We start from the raw sequence: 22932 nt of genomic DNA, 5'->3' as shown, positions 1-22932 counted from the left end.
CACGGGCGGGGCACTCCGCGCCCATCGCGGCTGGCGGCGCCGGGGCCACCCAGCACCCTCGGCCCTGGCCCTGGCCCCAGTCCTCTCCCCGTCTCCCCGGAGCTGCCAGGGACCAGCAGCTCCGCAGGGCAAGGGGACCCCGAACTGGGGCAGCTCCGCACGCCCCTCCCTGCACTGCCCAAGGATCATCCCCCCGGCATTTTGGAGGGAAAAGCAAAAAAACAGGGGCTGGGGCCACCTCGGACCTGGAGCCCCCAGGGATGGGGGGTACCCAACGCTGGGGGGGCACAAAGCAGCCCCAGCCCTGAGAGAAAAGCCAGAGGGACCTCAGGAGATTTTAATTTATTTTTTCAGTTTTTTGTTGTTTTTTATTGTTCTCGAGATGGCTACACACCCCCAGAGGGAACCGCATGCGCCCGCCCGCCCTGCCTGCACTCGAGCCACCGCCTCCTACCCCAAAATCAAACCAAAGAAAACCCTGAAAAAAGGAAAAAAAAAAAAAAAGAAAACAATCAAACAAGAAAACAAACAAAAAAAAGCAGAACAAAATAAAATATAAATCTCTATTTGCAGAGTCCGTCCCGCCTGTGTCGTCTCTGGGAGTCGGCACCAGGCAGGCCACGGTGGGCTCAGGGGGGCAGCGCCCCAGGACCCCCAGACTGACCCCCCATCTTCCATAACAATTTGTATTGTTTGTTTTTTGTTTGTTTCTTTTCCTTCTTTTTTGTCTCCATTTCACAGAAAGTTTTTCTACTTCTGTTGCTGCCGGGCGAATCCGAGTGGGCCCGTGAGGCTCCGGTGCCTGGTGGGTTGCAGTTGGGTGGGAGGTGCTGCCCCCGGGCTGTTGCTCGGGGCCGCCGGGACCCCCGGGCCTCCCCCCGTGGCTCCGGACTCCGGGACGCGCTGGAGCGGGCGAGAGCCCTCGGCTGATTGTGGGACACATTCTTGGGTTGCTGTTTCCTGTCTTCTCCTTAAAGACATTCCTGGGAGGAGGAGGGAGCATCAGCCCTCTGTCCCCGAGGTGCTGCGGGGCGGGGGAGCCCGAGGCAGGCCCTTACCTGGGAGACAGGTGCCACGAGGAGCCGGAGCTATCGGAACAGGCGGGTGAAGTCCCTCAGAGCCCAGCAAACTTGTTTACATTCCTCAGCACTGCAAGACAAGGGGTGACCCCAAGGGGACGTTTGGAACCCAGGGAAGGTGTCCTGCCAAGGGGTGGCAGCTGGGAGCGTGGCAGCTCGGCTCCAAGGTGTTGGGAGAGATGAAAGGACAATCATCGGGGCAGAACGGGGTCGGCAGCCCCCGGGACTGTCCCTGGAGGAATCTGTGTGCCACCACGGTGGTGGCTTGGCGGAAGGAACCAGCTGCCCGTGGGCACTCGGCCTCTGGGATTTGGACGAGATGGAGCCAGGCAGAGGGAGCTGACATTCCCAAAGCAGCTGGTGGCCCTGGGAAGGGACAGGCCCGGGCAGGGCCTGGCAGCTGGAACCAGTGACTCACGGGGATGAGAAGGTGGCTCGGAAGGGCCGGCAGCTCCGCAGGGATCGGGCTGGGCAGAAAAACCCGTTGGGTGACGGCGAAGGTGCCGCGTGGCCCCCGGGGCCCCGTGTGCCCGTGCAGGCAGATGGCACAACCCGGCAGGATGGGCAGCACAGGCAGGGCTGGGCTGGGGCTGCTGCAGGCCAGCCTGCAGGAGGGAGCTGGTGCCAGCTGCAGACCCTGGTGCTACTCACCTGGTGACCTGCTTGTGGAAGTCGGTGAGCTGTTTGTGTGTCACCTGGATGGCTCCACCCGTGGTTTCCTTTGGCAACCCCTTCAGAGAGCTCTCCAGCCAGCGGCAGAACGTCTGCGCCAGGGAGAGAGGAACTCAGAATGTGGAGCCCAGCTCGGCTCCCGGGCCCGGCCTCGGCAGAGCCCGGGGTGCCAGCCCCCCAGGTTGTCCCTCCCCTCACCGGGCGGTCGATCTGCATGATCTCCCAGAGCACCTCGGCGACGTCAGGCAGGGTGTAGGGCGGCAGGCAGAAGCAGCACGTCTGCAGGAGCTGGTTCACGAGCTGCTGCCCCAGCTGGGTCATCACCTGGTTGATGAGCTCCTTCCGCACCTCAAAGTCCTCCTCGTGCTGCGGGAGGAAGGAGAAGGGGGTGGGCAGGACCTGGGGACAGGGATACACTGGTCCTGGGGACAGGGATATGCTCCTCACTCTGCAGGCAACTGCCAGAGCTTCTCTGCCAGCAGTGGTGGAGAAACCAGGGTGGCTTGTGGGGACAACAGGACAGGGCAGATGAGGATGATGGGGCTGACAGGGTTTGGAGCAGCCTGGGACAGTGGGAAGTGTCCCTGCCATGGCAGGGGGTGGAACTGGAGGGGCTTTGATGTCCCTTCCCACCCACCCATCCCAGGATTCCATGGCGACATCCCTACGGAGGAAGAGCCTCCGGAGAACAGTGTCACTCACATCGTTGGCCACCCCAGTGTGGATCAGATCCCGCAGGAATTTCATGACGCTGCAGTTGGCGTCCCGGTGGTCCAGGGTGGTGGCGGCGATGGCCCACTGCAGGATCGGGATCATCACCTGGCTGCGCAGGAGGGTGATGGGGCTGCGCTGGATAAACCTGCCCGGGGACAGATGGGTGTCAGGGCAGGCCCTGCCTCTCCCCTCTCCGCTGCTCCCACAGGGCCCCACCGGGACCCTCCACGAGGGGAGAGGGGCCGGGGGTCCTGTGGGAGGAGGTGGCACCTGGCTGCCAGGCGGAAGAGGTCATCCACGGTGTCCGGGTGGTTCTGGAGGCCATTGGGCTGCTCGAGGAGCTGGAAGGTGGGGATGCAGAGAGCCTGGGGAGAACAGGGATCCATCAGCAACTACCTGGGATCACTCCTCAAGCTGCCCCTCCCTGCATGGAACAGGCTAGGGCTGCTCCATCCCTGGAAGTGTCCAAGGACAGGCTGCAGGGGGCTGGGGACAACCTGGGATAGTGAAAGGTGTCCCTGCCCGTGGACGGGCTTCAAGGTCCCTTCTCACCCAAACCAGTTTGAGATCCTATATAGACTGGATATTAGGGAAAATTGCTCCTGGAAAGGGCTGTCCAACCCTGGCACAGCTGCCCAGGACAGGGGTGCAGTCCCCACCCTGAGGGACTGAAAAGCTGTGTGGACGTGGCACTTGGGGACGGGGTCAGTGGTGGCCTCAGCAGCACCGGGGGATGGCTGAACTCGTGGTCTGAGGGACTTTCCACCCTGACGATGCTGTGATGAGGGTAGGCGGGCCCCACCTGCAGCATGTCGAGCAGGCCCTGCCGGCAGCCCTCCTCCATGCCGTACTCATCCACCAGGATGCTGCCCAGGTAGAGGAAACAGGAGTGCTGGTGTTCCCGGTACACATTCACCATCTGGGGAGACAGGAATGCTGCACAGGCACCGCCAGGCCTGCCCTGACCCCACAGCCCCCGTGGGCAGGGACATCCCAGCGGACTCGCTCGGGTCCCGGGAGCATCTCTGAGCTGAGGCTCCCTGAGCCAGCAGCGCTTCTCCACAGAAGCTTCCCCTTGGAGCCTGGCGGGAGCCAAGCGGAGCAGGGAACACCCAGCCCTGGGATTCACGGACCCTTCCCTGAGGCTGGGTTACCTCCCCAGGGAGCTGCACCACGCAGGGTTTCACACACCTCCCAGATCACACGCACACACGGGGATACACAACCCGGCATCCCCCAACTCTTCCAAAGCCTCCCTCCTCCCCACGTGTTTATGCTGGAATTCCCAAGAGTGCCGGGATTCACTGCAGCACTTCCCCGCGCCACTGGCGGCAGGCTCCGTGCCCCGAGCGAGCCCCCCGAGCCCCGAGCCCCGCCGCACCTGGGTGACGAGGGGCTGCAGCAGCGCGGCCGAGCCCTTGCCCACGCAGCGCACGGCGAAGCGCAGGCAGCGGCAGCAGCGCTCCACGATCCGGTTGTCGGCACTGTGCTTGTTCAGGGTCTCCGACAGCACCGGCCAGATCTGGGCACGGCGGGTGGCAGCGTCACACCTGACCCGGGACACCGCCCACCCTCCCATCCCCACAACACCCAGATCTGGCGAGGGACGGCAGGTGGGGGAGGAAAGCTTTCTGCAGGACCTGGGGTAGCTTATCCCCTCCAGTACAGCGTGGCAAACGGGACACGGGCAGGGAAACCAAACACCTGGGACATTCCCAGAGCCAAGACCTCTTCCAGAGGGCTGAAGCCTCAAATTTCCCCCTCCACAGCCCAATCCCTGTTCCACGAGGGACAGGAGGGTGCCCACAGCTCCCCTCCCCTGCAGCCCTGGGCAGACACATGGATCTGCTGGCAGCCAAGGACCGGGACTCTGTACAACACCACAGGTAGCCCCATACCTGGAAACTCCCACCCCAAAAGCCCCCACCAGAACCCTCTCCCACGCACCTCCTGAATCACTTTTTGGCACGGGTGGACCTGGCCGTTCTCGACAATGGGGTTGGTGTGTCTGTGGAACAGCCAAGGGTTAAGGGGAGTTTGGGATTAAAGCCAAGGAAAAGGGTTGGAGCTGTGGGAAGTGGGCCAGGAACTGGCTTGGGGGCACCTCAGGAGCTGGAACCTGGGGAAGCAGAGACTTCCAGCCCATTCCCCAAAGGCTGGGGAGAAGGAGGCGGTGCAGAGTCAGGCTCTGGGGGAGCAGCAGTGCCCCAGCTCCTTCCTCACCTGAAAATGACAGCGAGTCGATCCAGGGGCACTGTAGGGTCTGAGGAGAGGCCATTGCTTGGCTCCTGGGAGAGCAGCTGGAAAACGAGGGAAAAGGACCAGATTTCAGGAGCACAGGGGGCCCTGGGAAGACACTGCCTGGACACTGACCCCACCAACAGCACCTCTGCACCTCCTCAGGTGGGACTTGGGGAAGGGCTGGGTCCTGGACACGTCCTGGGTGGGTTCTGGGCCCTGCCCCCATGGGACAAGTGACAGGATGAGAGGGAACAGCCTCAAGATGAGCCAGGGAGGGTCAGGTTGGATACTGGGGAAATTATTCCTGGCACTGGCACTGCTGCCCAGGGCACGGTGGAGTTCCCATCCCTGAAGGGAGTTAAAAGCCATGTGGATGTGGCACTTGGGGACATGGGCAATGGTGGCCATGGGAGTGCTGGGGAACAGCCGGACTCCAGGGGCTTCTCCAACCCAAGCAATTCCATTACTCTAGGATACACCTCTGGCTCTGAGGACACAGCTGCTGCAGCAGGGCTGGGGCCTGGCCAGTGTCCCTGCTGTCTCCTCCTAGCTGCTGTCCCCCCGTCCAGACGCACCTTCTTGAGCGCCAGCACCTGCACGGCGCAGAGCTCGCTCAGGCACTCCGAGATCTTCTCCAGGGGCAGCCGGGCCAGCACCAGCGCCGTCCCTGCAAGGACACACACGCTCAGGTGCAGGGATGCAGCACGGCAGGGGGCAGGCAATGACATTCCCAGATGGAAAGGCTGCGGGACAGAGGCGGGGCCTGGGAGAGTTCCCTGCAGCTGAACCAGACACTGAAAGCTCCAGTCCCAGCAGGGAGTGATGCTGGTGTGAGAGACGGGACAGGCCAACGCATGCCACAGGCACCTCTGGGCCCACTGTGTGTCCCCAGTGCCCCTGTCCCAAGTGCAGCAGCACCCTGAGATCCCGGGAAGCTCCAGGGAAGATGCTTTGGGGCTCCCACCCATGGAAAACACGGAGTGTTGAGCTGCTCCCACTCCCACGGGCAGCAGCTCACTCCCAGCTCTGGCACAGCCAGCATCTGGCTGGGGTGCCAACCACGGTGGGGGAAACCTCCCTGGCTCGGGAATCCCTGGCTTGTTCTAAGGGAGAGGAGCAGCTCGGCCGGTGCTGGGGCATGCAGCGGAACAAGGAGAGTTTGTCTGCCATGGCAGCACACAACTGCAGGGAAGGCTCCCTGGCTCTGGGGTAAAAGCTCCAGCAGCACTGGAATTCAATGGAAATCTCTAAGGTGCATCCCCAAAACCAGCTGTGGTTGAGGAGGCTCATGGTGCCTAACAGTCCAGTGAGACACCAATGCTCCAAGTTAAAAATCTCCATTCTCGAGCCCAAACTCTCTAAAATGACCAATACTCCCAAATCTCCACCCTTGGGGTCCAGCAGGTGATTCCCAGAGTTTGGATGGAGCAGAGACCCACTGCCAGTCTGGCTCTCAGCACTTCCCACATGTTCTTCCCACAAATCCAGCCCAGGACACACCCTGAGCTCTGTCCCAGGGATGGGGACAGGTACCAATCTAGGATTTAGGTCTGCCTCCAGCCCCAAGGGAACTCCTGAGGATGCTCTGCATGTGGAATGGGACTTGGGGCCCACCAGGACAAACGCCATGAGGATGGGGCTCAGCACCCTGGGGAGCAACTCCTATGGACATCCCAGCAGTTTCCCTGGATACCCTGGCAGACCCCGCAGATAACCCCCAGATCCCACAGAGACCCACCCTTGAGCAGCCCCACGGCGGCCTCGGGCGACAGCGCGAAGGAGTCGAGGGCGCGGGCGATCTCCAGCAGCCCCGAGAAGTGCTGCGCCATGTGGTCCCGGCACACGGAGCAGATGTTGTGGATGGCCTTGGCCGCGGCCGACGCCAGGCGCCGGTCACAGAGCCCCTTCATCAGGTAGCCCAGCACGGGATCTGCAGAGACAGGGCTGGGTCAGGGGGCGGCGGGCGCGGCGGGGCCGCGGGGGAGCGGGACTCACCCAGGAATTGCGGGTTCCTGTCCACCACCTCGCTCATCTCGCCCACCAGCTCGATGCTGGTGTAGCGCACGGCCGTGTGCACCGACTCGGGCAGCCGCACCACGCCCTCCAGCACCTCCACCAGCGTCGGGTTGTTCTCCCTGCGGGACAGCCTCGGCTCAGCGCCTGGAGCGGGCTGGGAGGGACCCACCACCAGGCAGGACACTCTGAACGCGCAACGTGACCTGGGGCACATCGGGACAAACCCTGCGAGGATGGGCTCAGCCCCACGGACACCAGTGCCGCAGACAGGGACACCAAACACCTCCCCAAGCACTGCTGGGGGACACGAGAACCAGGGGGTTCATTATTTGGGAACTGCCTGTTCCGCTGCAGGAGGGTGTGATGGGGTGATCCTGGGCTGGAGTTCCCAGTGCTTCCAGGCAGCACCCCCTGGAACAGGACATGGGAAACGCGAGCAGGAGCAGCTCAACACAGATACCACGAGCTGCTGGTGTGAAGGGACTGAGGTGACTCCTCCAGGTGCCTAGAGAGCAGGGGGATAGGATTCCCAGCCTCACAAGGAAGGGAGGGATGGTGCTACCAGCCTCCTTGGGAAAAGGAGTGACAGCAATTGCAGCAAGGGATGGGGATCCCAGTGTCCCAGGGGTGGGAGGGACAGCATTCCAAGCCCAAGGAAGGTCAGCTGGGTTGTCCTACTGCTGGCAGTGCACAGGACTTGCTGTGGGCTCAGCACCCTGGGTATCATCTGTCCATGCTTCCACTGCCACTAACATAGAAGGAAACACTTTCAGTGACTTAACCTTCCCTAAGGATACTTAGGAAAACTCCACCTGGATGTGGAAGGATCCCCAATGAATGGTTTGGGTGTGAACAGACTCAAAGCCCCTCCAGTGCCACCCCTGCCAGGGCAGGGACACCTCCCACAGTCCCAGGCTGCTCCAACCCCAGTGTCCAGCCTGGCCCTGGGCATTGCCAGGGATCCAGGGAAGGTCCTTGGGATATCTGGGGATATTTGTGGTGTCTGTGTCACACAGAGGCAGCCCTGGCCCCCAGCCCCGCTGACCACAGGCAGGACTCACTGGTCAACACTCTTGGCGATGGAGGCCATGATGAAGAGCACAGCTTCTGTCACCTCCCAGGGCGGGTTCCCGTCCTTGAGAGTTGCGTAGAGCTGCAGGAGGGGACGGTCACCGAGGGGCCACCAACCCCCATCACCAACCCCCGCCCCAAGGCCCTGCTCCTGACCTCTCCCATCCCCAAACTCCCACCCCACGTGCCACAGGCCACCCTGACATTGTGGGACCACAGAGGCTTTCCCCAAAATGTCAGGAACCTCCTGCTGCTCCCACACCTCCTACCCTCCCAGAGCTGCTCTCACCACACACTTCCTCACACACAAGATGTATGTGACCTCCTAAAGTCCCAAAGGCCACCAGGGCTCAGTGACCTCCCCTGGCATTTGCCTGCACCTCACTGCACTCCCACAAACCCACCTGAGCAAAGCACTCTACTGAGCCCACCAGGAAGATCAGGTCTTTCACCAGGTCCGAGACACGCATCCGGAACTCCCCGAAGTCATCAGTCTCCTCCGGGACACCTTCCTGAGGGAGAGGAGGGAGACACAAGGGCAGCTCAGGTTCCCACTCAGCCAGGGCAACACCAGTGATTCTGTTTCAAGGAGATCCAGATCCTGCCCTCCTGTCACAGGCCAGGCTGCCAGAGGACTGGAGAATCATGCCCAAGGAAAACATGACCAGCCTGAGCACACACTGTGCTCCATCTCCATGAGAAGGAAGGGATGGGAAGCAAGGGGATGAGAAGGAGAGGGGACAATAAACCATCCCAGACTGCATGGAAGACGATACCAGTTGTGGCTAGTGAGCCATGCCATCCTTATCCCAAAAAAACTCCCTCAAGCAGGGACACCACAGCTCTCCAAGGGGACACACACACATCCCAGTACCTCCACAGGGACACACACACATCCCCTGGCCAGCTTTCCACAGGGACACACACACATCCCAGTGCCTCTACAGGGACACACACACCCCCCAGTACCTCCACAGGGACACACACATATCCCAGTACCCAGCTGTTCCACAGGGACACACACACACATCCCAGTACCTCCACAGGGACACACACACATCCCCTGGCCAGCTGTCCACAGGGAGCTTACGTGGTCGGAGTCGAGCTGGCAGTGCCGGGCCAGCGCGTGCAGCAGGCGCTGGATGTAGGCTTTGAAGATGCTGTGGATCACAGCATCGTCTGTCTTGTACAGGTGCTCTCCCAGTCTGTACCAGAAGTTAAAGGAAATTTCTACCACCTGTTTGGGAAGAAAAAGGCAGCGTTTTGTTACAGAACAGCAGAACACAGAATGTTTTTTTCCCCATGCTGTAAGTGGTCTCGATGGAGAAGCTGAAACCCTGGCCCTGGGTGGCAGCACCACAGATGTGTGTTGGAGTGTCACACAGCAGTGATACAGGGAGCAGCTGTCCCAGATCCACCGACTTCTCTGCCTGTCGGTAAATAAAGGGCTTGGGACCCCCAGTGACACTGAAGAGCTGCCCCAGCCCTTGGCAGCCAAAGCCTCTCTGGCCCAGAACCACCCCAGAGCGGGGCCTGGGGCTCTGGGAGCAGCTGGGGCTGGCAGTGGGTGCAGCCCCTTTGTGGTGGGCTCTTTTATTTAGTGTGTGGTTATTACACAAAAACCATGACTGCGGATTTAGTCAGGAGCAGCTGCAGAGCTCCGTGTCCCACTCAGCACTGATGGCACAGGATGAGGCTGTGGCCAAGGAAAACTGAGCTTAACGGACCTGGGAAGGGAGGAAAAGGGTCCCTGGGACCCCAGGGAGCACATGGGCCCTGCTGGAGCACAGCTGCCCTGCACCTCCCATGGCAAACCAGCAAGGCAGCAGCTTCCATCCACTGAACACAGGCAGGGACCAGCTACTGGCACTTAATTAAAGGTTTGGGAAGAATAAAAGGATCAAGAATTAAATAAAGGATTAAAAGAAACCAAAACAATGACAAGTTTTGCTCCTAAGGCAGGAGCTTTGATGTGAACCAGCATTTCAGTCACTCGCAGGGCAAAATTCCCAGGAACCACAAATCCCCAGTGAGCTGGACTTTGACGTGTGGGAAAGCACTGACAGGGGTGTCAGAGCTGTGCTGGCACTGCCGGGCTTCCAGGACACGCGGAAGGGAACGCCCTGCCCACGAGCACAGGGCTCCAGAGGCAGCAGCTGCCGGGACCTGGCCGGCAGCAGCAGGGAAGGCTCCTCCCGCCCCGGGGCCGCTCACCTCGTACTGCGGGTGCCCCGCGCAGATGAGCAGCAGCTCCAGCGTGCGCAGGTCGCCCAGGCCCTGGCCCGGCGTGCACACGATCTTGTCCAGGAAGGTCTCACACAGCTCGGTGAACACACGGCAGTAGTTGAGCACCCTGAGAAGGGACAAGGGCTGGATCAGCCTCACGGGCTTTGCCCCAGGGTAAAGCAGGGCAGGGCTGGGCCAAAATGTGCCCAGAGCCTTGGCCAGGGCAAGAAACGCCAACTTCTGCTTTGCCAGCAGCTGGGAGACATTTCAGCAGGGGAAGTGGCTGCAAACACTGGGCTCCAATAAGTAAATCTGCTGAAATGCTGATCTCGAATCTGCTGAAATACTGATCTCAAACTTCTCCAAAAGCCCAGTGAGGGCACGGTTCCAGCCCAGCCCAGCCCAGCCCCTGGCCCCTCCAAGTCTCTCCTGCACTGAGAGGCCTAAAGCTGCCCCCAGGATTCGGGCATGACCCCACGAGTGCCCAGCACAGGGACAGGCACTGCCCAGCCCCAGTGCCCCCAGCACTGCTAGTGCCCCTGGCACTGGTATCTCCATTTGGAGGGACGTGGCACCAGCTGGGTCGGTGCTGTCCTGCCCATCCCTCCCAGCCACAGCACAGGTCCCTGTCCCTCACTTGTCCAGGTCCTCCCGTGCCACAGCCATGTGATAGGCACTCTCGAGGGTGAGCACGCCCTGGAAGAGCTGCAGGGCCAGGGGCAGGTTGGTCTCCACGTTCTCGATGGCGTAGAGGGCCGAGCACACGCAGTCCGACGCAGCCTCGTGCAGGTTGGATGAGGTCTTGTCCTGTTGCTGCAAGGCACAAAAGCCCAGGAATTATCAAAGAATCCTGGAGCATCCTGAGCTGGGAGGGACCCCAGGGATCACAGATCCAGCTCCTGGCCCTGCACAGACACCCCAACAATCCCAGCCTGGCATTCCAGGGAGGGGAGCTCCAGCAGCCTCAGGGCCGTGCCCATTCCCCGAGGAGCCTGGGCAGTGCCCAGCACCCTCTGGGGAAGAACCTTTCCTGCTTTCCAGCCTGACCCTGCCCTGGCACAGCTCCAGCCGTTCCCTGGGTCCTGTCACTGGTCACCAGAGCAGAGATGGGAGCTCACCCTCCACCACCCCAATTATATAATACAGTCAGACAGTAATGAAACCACCAGGTTTTTGTTCTTGTTCCCACAGTGGTTGGATTTTATCTTTGAGATCCATTCCAACCCAAAGAATTCTGTGGAAACACTTTGTAGAGGTCCTGGAAAGCCACAGCCCCCACTACCCCCCACCAGCCTTGTAACCTGCTTCCCTGGACACTCCAGGTCAGACTGACCTTCCCCCAAGGGACCCTGGCAAATTCCCTGGCAAACACAGGAGGGAAAACACCAGCTGGAAGCCAGGGCAGCTTGGAAGGAAGGAAATCACCATGCTGCTCATCACCTGGCTGGACAGAGAGTCATCACTCCCACCGGGAGGAGAGGTGGGAGCTGGGGAGTCCTTGGTGGGGATGGAGATGAGGTTTCCACAAGGATGTGTGGAATATTGACCAGGGATGGCTGTGGGGGTCAGTGAATTCCATGGATGGTGACTGAGCCAGGGGGATTTACAGGGAAGGAGACAGGACATACAGAGAATCAGGAGAGAGCAAATAGGGAGGAAACAAAGCAGAGACTCCGAGTCCTACTGAATGAGGTCTCAACAGATTTGGGAAACAATTCCTGGTGCCACTGAAGAGAGAAGGGGAGGAAGGAAAAACACCCCACCTGAAATGCCATGAACCACTAAACAGGCTGCTGAGCCCCACAGCCTGTCCTGGGAGCAGCTCCTGCTACAGCTCCACTTGAAGCAGGATCCCACATGGATATTCAGGATCCTGCATGGGTATCTTTCCTTGGAAGCCCTCATCTGCATTTGTCATTGATTGAATCATGGAAATGAGGGATCCCATGAGAGAGAGGGAGGAGGGACAATCTCTGCAGCAGAAATCTCCATTCTCCAAGAATTCCTCGCTCTGGCTCCACTCCCTGCCTGCCCTGGCTCTGTGGCACAGGACTCTCCACACCTCCAGCTCTCCCACACTCAGCTGCACAAACACCCCAACACCTCCAGGAGGGGATCTCCCAAGGACAAAGGGCCAGAAGAGGAATACTGCTTTACTGACAATCTGGGAAGAAACCAAAATAACCTCAACCCCTCTGTGTCCCAACAGAGTCTTCCTATACCCAGCCATGAGGATGACAAACCTCACCTGGCACCTTGGGTGGCACAAACCTCACCTGGCACCGACAGGTGGGACAAACCTCACCTGGCACCTTGGGTGGGACAAACCTCACCTGGAACCTCGTGGGCAGCAGCACTTCCCTGCCTGCCCTTCCCTGCAGAGGGACTGCCTGCTCTGTGGAACTGATGTGGCCCAGAGGGAACCAAGAGTCCCTGCATGACACAGGAGGGATGAACCCCCTGCCCCACGCCTCAGTCCTGCAGGGATTCCCCAGTGCCCCCACCCCAGAAGCCCCTAGCTCCTGGGCAACACTCACCAGCACCTCGAAGAGCAGGGACAGCAGCTTGCTGTTGGCCATGAAGGTGCTGTCCAGGACACCCAGGTTGAACCAGCTGCCCAGGCACCGGAAGATTTTGATGAGCATTTTCTCCTCATTGCCTGCTTTCTCCACACACGTCACCTGCGGGGACATGGAAGAGCCAGTCAGGATCTGACTCCAGTGGTGATCCATGAGAAATAACCAGTAACATCCTCTGGAGTCCACATCAGAACATTCCAGAGGCAGGCTGCTCCCAAGGCCCTGCCACCAACAGCCCTGGAGTCGGTGAGTGGGAGGGAGAGAGCCCACAGGAGCAGCTGGAGCACCTCCCTCTCTCCCACTCCTGCAGGATCCTGGGTCAGCCCAGCAGAGCACAGCCATCAGAGGTTCACACCTGACAAATCCCAGTTTAACCCTTCTCCCAAAAAAACACCTCTGCAGAGAGAGGTGCTGAGAGCCAGACCTGGCCCAAGGGACATTCCAAACATGCCACCCCAGTGTCCAAGCCAGGATGTGCCAAGATGTGGCAAGATGTGGGATGGCAGCAGCTCATTCCCAGTGCTGACCAGTGCTCCAGCTGTGGCCCAGTGCCAGCAGAGCCCTGCCCAAAGCCCCAGCCTCAACTGGCACAGGGAAAGGGGGAAGAGGACATGGAGAAAGATCCCAGAACCCCTGGACTGGCCCAGGAATCCTTGCACAAGAGCTTCCAGAGATCTTCTCACTTAACACTTCAGTCCTAAAGGCAGAATGTGGGCCCTCATCACAGTCCCTGGAATGCTGCTTTAACCCCTCATTTTGTAACTGAAGAGGGGAATTTGGCATTTCAGTCCTACACAGAAAATACAGATTTGGCTCTTCAGGTAGCTGGTGCAAATACCCATGCTGGCACCAGCAGGGAAAGCTCAGGAAAGCTTCAGGCAGGTGCAGAGGGAGCAGGAAGGGGCAGGGACAGGGCCAGCCCTTGGTGATCCCCTGTCAGCTCTGAGAGAGAGGTGACACTGCCTGTGTCCCCAGCATGTCAACCAGGATCTCCCAGGGATGCTGGGAAAAGCTGGGGCTGGACATGGCTGGAGGGGACAGCCCAGTGCAGGGTTTCCTGGTGTGCCAGCTGGGATATCCCAGGGGTGCCAGGAAATGATGGGGGGGACTCCTGATACACCAGCCAGGATCTCACAGTGTCCCTGGAAAAGCTGGGGCTGGCTGGGCAGGGTGGCCCTGGACAAGGACTGGAGGAAGGTGGAAGAATTTCAGAGTGAGCAAGGACTTGCTCAACTCATCCCAGGGACAGGTGCAGCTGGGCTGCCCCGACAGCTGCAGTGGCACTGGCAGGGAACTCTGCTAGGATAAACATGGAATGGGGGAACAGGCTGCTCCAGCAGCACCTAGGCTGCTGGGCAGAGGACACAGCTCAGCTCCATCTCCTGATACAGGATAAAGGGAAGCAGCCTCGAGTTGTGCCAGGGGAGGCTCAGGTTGGATACTGGAAAAATTCCTCCCTGGAAAGGGCTGTCCATCCCTGGCACAGCTGCCCAGGGCACGGGTGGAGTCTCCATCCCTGGAGGGATTTCAAAGCCACGTGTGTGTTTGGCACTCAGGGACAGGTCAGTGGTGACCCTGGCAGTGCTGGGGGATGAGTGGACACGTGGGCTCTGAGGGCTCTTCCACCCCAAACGCTCCCCTGGGCGGGCTGGGCGCCGTGGGGCAGAGGCAGCTGCAGCTGGAGGCTGCTCACCAGCAGGGACACCACGGTGCTGGAGTAGTAGGCCAGGTCCTCGATGATCTCGGTGCGGCGGTTGGCCCCGATGCGCAGCGAGCGGCTGTGCACCTCCTCGGGCAGCACCGTCAGGATCTCCAGCAGGAAGGGCAGCGACGTCACGTCATTGCTGTACCTGCCAGGAGGGACAGGGGACACCCCGGCACTGCGGAACAGCACCACCAGGGCTGCAGGGCACCCCGGGCCACCGCAGGCCTCTAAGGTCCCTTCCCACCCCAGGCACCCACGATTCCATATTCCACAGACTCGGCAACAGTCCTGCCTCAAGGACAGGCAGTATCCAGCCACAGCCCTGCCAAGAGGAGCCTCCAGGATGGCTCAGCCCAGGCCTCCAACAGAGCAGTGACAGCAGCTTTCCCAGCCCATGAGCTCAGGGAGTCCAGGTGCCACTGCCCGCACAAATCCCATCCCCTCCTGCTGCCAACGGACACAGGGCCACCTCAGGGTGGTGGCAGCCCCAGGGGCTGCTGCTGTCACTGTGCAGCAGCATGTGGCATCCCGTGGGGACATCTGGGGACGCCCCACTGGCTGGCTCCAGCCCCACTGCTCCATTCCACAGCACAGACACAGCTGAGGGAAGAGGGATTGTCCCTAACAAAACAGGGATGAGGAAAAGCGCTGAGTGTTGGGCTGTGAGCAGGGAAGCGTGCACGGCAGATAGCCCCTCCTGCCACCACCCAGGACAGCTGAAATCAGCCATCACGAGAGAAAAACTTCCCTTTCCTGCACCACAGCCGCCTGGCACAGCCCGGGGAACAATCCCCAGGCCAGAGGCAGGAACAGGCACTCACTTCTCCACCAGTGTCTGCACACAGCCCTTCCACGAAGCCATCTGCAGGGCAAGGTCAGCTATTGCCAAAGCGAGCTGGAAGGGAATGGAGAACAGGGATCAGTGTGGGGAGTTCCGGCGTGTGCCCGGGAAATAGGGCTGGCAGGCAGCTCTGGAATCCACCCCAACATCCCTGCCAGCAGGTAACTCGGGAATCGCTCCCAACGTGGCCCACAGGCAGGGAGCTCTGGGATCCATCTCCCCATCCCTGTCTGTGCATGATCCCCGCGGTGAACTGTGGAACACCGGCTGCCCCGGGGGCTGACACTCCCTGCCACAACATTCAGGGGCTGCAGGAGCACCCTGGCTCAGCCTGGGGGTGTCAGGCCCCCCAGTGCCATGGGAACATATGAATAATGGGAATGAAGCATGCAGAGAAATCCCCTGAACACCCAGGGCACTGCTAGGTTTGGTCTCCACGGCAGAGAACAGGGGCAACCCCTGCTGCTCCTCTCCAAACAGCAAACGAGGATGAAGTAATGGGTGTAACTAAAGGAACCAAGTGATGAAGGAGGGAAAATAATCTAGTGCCAGGCTGGGAGCAGAGATTAGCCTTCCCCATTTTCCAGCCCAGGGAGAGCAGTCCCAGAGTGGCTGCCAGGAGCAGAACACAGAGGGAGCAGCTCCATCCCTCCTCTGCCATCACCAACCTGTGTGACAATGACTGGGGACAGGTCCTTCAAGTTCTGGATGTGGGACAGCAAAGAGTCCCGGAGTGAGGCGTGGGAATCCGTGGGGAGTTCATAGAATGAAGTTTGGATCTTCATCTTCATGGTCTGCGCCGCAAAGTAGCAGGACTCCACATCCTGGTGGATCTGCAGCAGCTGGTCCGAGATCTCCCAAGCATGGACCTGTGGGAAAGCCACGGCGTGGTCAGTGGCCAGGGCAGGGGGGTCAGGGTGCTGCAGACAGTCCAAATTCCCCAATGGAAACACAGCCCTGTCCTGCCAGAGCAAGTCCAGAGAGATGCACACAGCTGCTCCAGGGCTGGAGCCCCTCAGATCCCAGGGATCCAGGCTGGGAGAACTGGGGGTGCTCACCTGGAGAGGAGAAGGATCCAGGGAGAGCTCAGAGCCCTGGCAGGGCCTGAAGGGGCTCCAGGAGAGCTGCAGAGGGACTGGGAACAAGGGTGGAGGGACAGGACCCAGGGAATGGCTCCCACTGCCAGAGGGCAGCCATGGATGGGAGATTGGGAATGAGGAATTCCTGGCTGGGCTGGGATTGCCAGAGCACCTGGGGCTGCCCCTGGATCCCTGGCAGTGCCCAGGGCCAGGCTGGACACTGGAGCAGCCTGGGACAGTGGGAGGTGTCCCTGCCATGGCAGGGGTGGCACTGGAGGGGCTCTGGGCTCCCTGACCACCCAACCCATTCCATGACTCCCTGAACACCCCTGGCTGCAGAGCCCACACCGTGCTGCCATCCCAGGCTGGCACTGGGACACCGAGGAGCTGCAGGGACAGAGCAGCTCTGTAACACGGGCAGAGACCCCACAGCCCCGTCGGGAGAGCAGAGCCCACGGGGTTCCAACACCCCACCCTGCAGGAAAGGGCAGCAGAGGCTTCTCTGGGCTAAGCAGAGTCTCACACAGAAACAAACACAGAGAGAGCCCAGCAGGGCACAGGTGGCAGAGGGGCTTGGATAACCCCAGACTACAACCACAATATGGAATCCAGCACTGAGGACACCAGGCCCACACCGGGACTCCAGAGCAGAACATGGATGTGCCTGAGCGCTGGAGGAGAGCCAGGCAGGAGCCTGCCCAGCCACGGGGCAGCTCCAGCCCGTGCCAGCCTGGTCTGAACCCAAAGGCTCAGTCCTGAGTGTGGGATCGGGGCACTGGTGAGCCAGGGAAACACCCAACAGACTCCAGAGCCCCCTGGCTGGGCTGGGGCATGGGAACACATTCACTGAATCCCAGAGTCACCGAATCCCAGAGTCACTGAGGGTGGGAAAGACCTTTAAGACCATCGAGACCAACCTGTGCCCTTGTCCCCACCCTGTCCCCAGCCCACAGCACTGAGTCTAGTCCTTCCCTGGACACCTCCAGGGACGGGAACTCCAAACCTCCCTGGCCAGCATGGTTAAAAATCCCAAATCCAGCTGATGTGGAAACCTGGGAACAAAACTTGAATCAATTCCATGAGCTTCACAGCTCTTGTCTCTGACAGCCTTTGGGTCACAGGACTTCCCTGAGCTCAATCCAGAGCGAAATAAAACCTCTGCATCCCTAAAACCCAGCTCTGGTCCTCATTCCAGCCTCACTAATGAAGGCAATTCCATCACAACCCTTGGCCAGTCACTCCAACAGCCAAACAGCTCTCTGCTACAAACCACCACCTGCCTAGCCTCGCTTCCAGCTGCGTTCCAGCCTGGAAGACAAAATAATCCCCATTCCAAATCCCCCCCCAGGCAGGACAGCCTGCTCAGAGGCTCCACCCCACCAGTGCTCCAGACCCAAATCCTGAGCCAGGGCTCTCCAGCATCACAGAGGGGAACAAGAAGGCAACACCAGGCAGGATCAGTATGATCCAGGCTGATTCCCAGGAAAACCCAGTCTCTTGCACATGGAAAAGGAAAATGTTATAGCTGGCAATAGCACAAGGCCTAGTTCCTGATCCCACTCCCGGAATTTCTGCTAGGAGCTCTTTCCACAGCCACTGGAGCCTGGAACGCAGCTGGAGCCAACCACAGAACTCAAAGGGCCCAGACAAGCTGGGAGGCTGGGACCCCAGCACCCCACGTGCTCCCCTCTCCCTTCCTCCTTTCCACAGAACCCTCAGAGCTGGAAACCCCTGCAGCCCACGCAGTCCCAGAGCTCCCAGCGCTGCCGAGGCCACCGCTGCCCCATGTCCCCCTGTCCCCAGGAGCCACATCCCCACGGCTCCTCAGTGCCTCCAGGTTCAGCCCCCACGGCCGTGGATCCATCCCTGCCACAGCCAGGCGGGAGCTCCCCACAGGACACGGCAGGTTCTCCCCACGGAGTGCCAGTCCATCGCCACGGCTGAGCACAGCCTGGCCAAGGAGAGCCCTGCCAGAGCCTTCAGACAAGCTCCTCTGCGTTTCCAGGCTCTGCTCCTCCTTTCCTTTCCTTTCCCTGCCTCCATGACAGCTGCTGTTCCATGGTCAGCATCTCCTGGTGTAAAACTCACCTGGAACGACTCTAACAGGGAGTGAGAAACACCTGGAGCCACTGCTGTCATAAACACCCCCCGGATTTATTTATCCTCACAGGGAACTCCCACGCTGGGAACAGACAAGAAGTAGAACTCAACACCTACAACAGCCAGAATCCCACCAAACCCTCTCACTAAACTCCTTCTCCCCTCAATTAACAAAGGTAATTCCAGGTTTAGATGGACATGGTGGCAGACACAGGAGATCTCCCAAGCCCACCAACCCCAGGGACATGGATAATCCGTCTGGGAGCCCAACTCAGCAAAGAGCACAATTATTAATGGGCTGTGAGCACCAAAGAAGCTGTTTCCATGCCTGAAACTCTTCATGGCACATTCAGGAATTCTACAAAGCCAGAGGATTTCCTTCCCAGAAAGCAGTTCCTGAACTCCCACGAAAGCCCAAACCAACCTCAATGCACACCAAAGCTCCAACACTCAGGTCACAGCCGTGGATCCACATGGAACATTCTCCCAGGGCTCTGCTCCAGACACCAGGGATGCAGAGAAACGCCAGCCATGAAGCTGGGAAAGCTGGGACAAGGCCAATCCCACACTGGGAACAGCTCCTCTGCCTGAGGAAACCCCAGCTAGTCTGCAATCAGCCTTCACACAGCTCCCAGCCCACGGCTGCCTGAAGGATCTGCAGATTCTGGGATTTAGGTCAACTTGCACCTTCAGCTGAGCTCCCCGGTGCTCTGCAGGCTCGGAGCTGCTCTGCCACGTCCGGCCCCATTTCCCAGGAATAACCAGCAGCAAAGGCCAGAACGAGGCAGCTGGGGGAGCTGAGGGACACACCTGAGCCCCCAGGGCCCTCCAGAGCCAAACCTGAACCCACGTCCTGCCAGAGATACCAGGGATGGGAACTGCAGGGATCTCCCTTAGGTTTGGGGGTGCCCAGTGCCAAACCTGAACCCCCACAGAGTGATCCAGGCACCCAAACTCCACTGCAGGTTTTGCCTTCTCATCCCTACGATGGGATGTATCCCACAGATACAATTTCAGACGGCTTCAACCCACACAGTGACACCACACCACCTCAGAAGGCTCCAAGCACGTGCCCTTGTTGTTCTTCACCCCCTTTTATCCCCCCATGTTCATGCAGTGCACCTGTGTGCCCTCTGCTCCCTGTGAGGCTGCTCAGCACCCCTGGGCACTGCCTGGCTCAGAGTTGGCAGTGCTGCTCAGCACCCCTGGCACTGTGTGGCTCAGAGCTGGCAGTGCTGCTCAGCACCCCGGGCACTGCCCGGCTCAGAGCTGGCAGTGCTGCTCACCTGCTCCTCACAGCTGTGCCCACAGGGCTGGGGCAGCGCCGCTCCCAGCCACCCAAACTGCACCCACAGCCACAGATCTGCAGGTTCCCAGATCTCCCTGTTCCTGGGATCTCCCTGTCCCTGATTCCAGTCACCCAAACTGCACCCACAGCCACAGATCTGCAGGTTCCCAGATCTCCCTGACCCTGGGATCTCCCTGTCCCTGATCCCAGTCACCCAAACTGCACCTGCAGCCAAGGATCTCGCTGTTCCAAATAGGATCTCCCTGCTCCCAGGATTTCCCTGTCCCCACTCCCAGTCAGCCAAACTGCCCCTACAAGTGCCCAAGGCCAGGCTGGACACTGGGGCTGGAGCAGCCTGGGGCAGTGGGAGGTGTCCCTGCCGTGGCAGGGGTGGCACTGGAGGGGCTCTGGGGTCCCTTCCCACCCAGCCATCCCAGGATTCTGTGATTACAACCCCAGAAAGGCAAAAGCCAGTGGGAACCCTACCCTGAGAGCTCGTCCCAGCAGAGGCAAACGTGACACAGCCCAGCAGGGCATGGACAGCCCAGGGGTGCCAGCAAACAGCCCGTGACGGGTGGCACTGCAGGGACACGGCTGGGCACAGAACGGGATCCAAGCAAACACTCCTTGGGGGGTTAATGCCAGTGCCTCCATCCAGACCAGGGCACGGGGACACTGAGGGACAAAGAGCTGCACCCAGCCAGGGCCACCAGGGCCACAGTGACTCCTGTCCCACCAGGGTCACCGTGACCCCAAGCCGGGCAGGGTCCCCTGGAGCATCCCACGCTGCCAGCCCACACCAGGGAGCTCCAGTTGTGCAGGGCTGGGGGAACTCAGCAGCTCCGAGCAGAGGGAGGCGCTGGATGGAGCCAGGCTGGGCCTGAACACCCCAGGAATAAGTGGGGTTCCTTCTGGGAGCAGCTCAGAGCTCAGAGAGAAGCAGGGGGAATGACCCAGCAGAAGGGGAGAGGCAGGACTGCTGCTGCCCTGGGGCTGAGCTGAGTCAGTAACAACGTTGTTATTGCTGTTTTTATTATTATTATTATTATTATTATTATTATTATTATTGCTGTTATTACTGCTAATGTTCTATCAGAAAGAGCCCAGGGAAAAGCCCGAGGAACTGCAGCAGAGACCCCCCCAGATTCCCAGATACTGGGGAATACAGATCAGCCCCCAAAACCCAAACTCTGCAGGGGATGGGGAGCCTGACCTGGAACACCTCTTTACCCAACAGCAATCCTGGGGCCCGGGACAGGACCCAGCCCTGAAATGTGAATGCCCCTCCTCCAGCTGCCTCGAGATCTTGCTTCTGCCCCGGGGAAATGGGGGGAGCAGCAGCAGAGCCCCCAGACCCAGCCGTGGACAGTCCCTTGGGAACTCTGATGGGAGCTGCAGCACTGCAGGAATTCGGGGGGAAATGGGAAAACACGAGTTTGTGGGAACAAAGAGTGGCGAGCCTGGCCAGGGAGCGGGAAGGGGCTGGAGCTGGAAGGGAACCGGGCAGAGCTGGGTCAGCCAGAGCAGGCAGGGCCAGGACACAGCTCCTCCCCGGCCCCAGGGCAGGGATCCTGGCCCTGGGGAAAGGGGGAGCACAGCGGGAACTGCCCAGCTCCGGGCGGGGAAGCACCACCCCTGAGGCAGGGGGACAGAGCAGCCCCAGCAGGAGAACACCGACCAACACCCCAAACCCGGGGTGTGTCCTGAGGGCTCGGCTCCATCCCCTCACGGATCTGACCCGGCCGGCAGAAGAAGCCCAAATTTCCCTCCGGGAGCCAATTCCTCCTTCCCAGCTGCCTCAGCACTGTGCCAAACGTTCCAGCCCCTTGTTCCTGGTGCTAATCACGGAACCGGCGAACAGTTTGGGTGGGAAGGGAGCCCAGAGCCCCTCCAGTGCCACCCCTGCCATGGCAGGGACACCTCCCACTGCCCCAGGCTGCTCCAGCCCCAGTGTCCAGCCTGGCCTTGGGCACTGCCAGGGATCCAGGGGCAGCCCCAGCTGCTCTGGCAATCCCAGCCCAGCCAGGAATTCCTCATTCCCAATCTCCCATCCATGGCTGCCCTCTGGCAGTGGGAGCCATTCCCTGGGTCCTGTCCCTGCAGGCCTTGTCCCGGTCCCTCTGCAGAGCGCTCTCAGGAATGGGGTAGCCGCAGAGCAGCGGGAAGCGGCGGCGGCGGGGCAGAGGCTCCCCGAGGCCGCCAAGGGGCCGCCGTTCCCTGCCCCGCCCCACCCGGATGGGGCCCGAGGCCTCCCCGCGAGCCGGGCCCGGTACCCGCCGCCCGCGGCTCTCACCGAGCGCTGCAGCTCGCCCAGCCAGCAGCTCGCCCGCTCCTTGCCGCTGGGGTCGGGGTCGTGGTAGAGCGCCTGCACGGCCTGCTGGACGAGCTGCAGGCTGGGCCGGCCCGGCCCGCGCTCCATGGCCGGTCCCTCAGCGCCGCCCGCCCGCCGCCATCGCCGCTCCGCGCCGGGCCGGCCCCCGGAAACGCGCCCCTGCGCCTTCCGTTCCGCGTCCTTCCGTTCCGCCGCCCGCCCTCGCCGCTGCCCGCTACGCCCCGTTCCGCCTCTTCCACCTCATCGCATCGCATCGCATCCCATCCCAACCCGTCCCGTCCCGTTCCGTTCCATTCCATCGCGTCCCGTCCTATTCCATTCCATCCCGCCACGGTTTGTCCCACCCCCGCCCCCCCCGCGCCCTGCCCAACGCGAGCTTCCGGCGGTGCAGCGGGCAAATGTGTCCGGGCGCACCCGGCGCGGCGGGAAGGGTCCGTGCCCCACCCCCCCAAAAAAACCGGGGCGTGGGGCCCGGCACCCCCCGGCACCCCCGACACCCCCCGACACCCCCCGGCACCCCCCGGCACCTCCGGGCTGTCCCCAGGGCTCCAGAGACCCCCAGTGTGAAAAATGCGTATTTTATGATTGGCTTTTCGCAAATGCTACAACGAATATGGTATGTGTCATGTCAGAAAGTGATGCTGTATTCGGTGTGTTAAATACAGTTTCAGGTTCCAGCACGATGTTAAAATAGAAACTCTGCTATGTGAAGGGGTTTTTTAAGGAATGAGATACTCGCTTCAAGGAATACCTAAATCTTCCAGAGAAGAGAAATTTACGGTTTTCTTATCAGAGGAAGCTAATTTCTTCAGGCATTACTCAGACTCGAACACACCATGGGGAGTAAAGGAAACACTTGACATACAACAGACAGAGTTCTTGTTTTAAATAGAATATATGCATAACCATGAAGGACATATGAATATGTAACAGGTTATTGCTTTTAAGGTTATTCCTTTGTTCACAAGTCATGCTTTTTGTGACTTAGT

General features: G+C 60.3%; 1 protein-coding gene across 1 annotated transcript; it reads right to left on the bottom strand.

Annotated features, from left to right (window-relative positions):
• Window positions 1–327: 327 nt before the first annotated feature.
• TNPO3 (transportin 3) lies at window positions 328–22075 on the bottom strand. Its single transcript, XM_021546971.3, has 23 exons — window positions 21905–22075; window positions 15813–16013; window positions 15125–15198; window positions 14292–14448; window positions 12557–12700; window positions 10657–10832; window positions 10008–10146; window positions 8884–9030; window positions 8198–8305; window positions 7784–7875; window positions 6702–6841; window positions 6445–6636; window positions 5282–5373; window positions 4689–4765; window positions 4413–4473; window positions 3847–3987; window positions 3268–3384; window positions 2736–2830; window positions 2454–2610; window positions 1950–2117; window positions 1731–1843; window positions 1059–1149; window positions 328–983 (listed from the first exon to the last, which is right to left on the bottom strand). Exons 1-22 carry the CDS (start codon window positions 22028–22030, stop codon window positions 1089–1091), a joined length of 2778 nt encoding a protein of 925 aa, XP_021402646.1. The 5' UTR covers window positions 22031–22075; the 3' UTR covers window positions 328–983; window positions 1059–1088.
• Between the last annotated feature and the right edge of the window lie 857 nt (window positions 22076–22932).

Source organism: Lonchura striata, chromosome 5, assembly GCF_046129695.1.
Source record: "Lonchura striata isolate bLonStr1 chromosome 5, bLonStr1.mat, whole genome shotgun sequence".
Taxonomy (NCBI): domain Eukaryota; kingdom Metazoa; phylum Chordata; class Aves; order Passeriformes; family Estrildidae; genus Lonchura; species Lonchura striata.
This window is presented reverse-complemented; position numbering and strand designations above follow the sequence as displayed.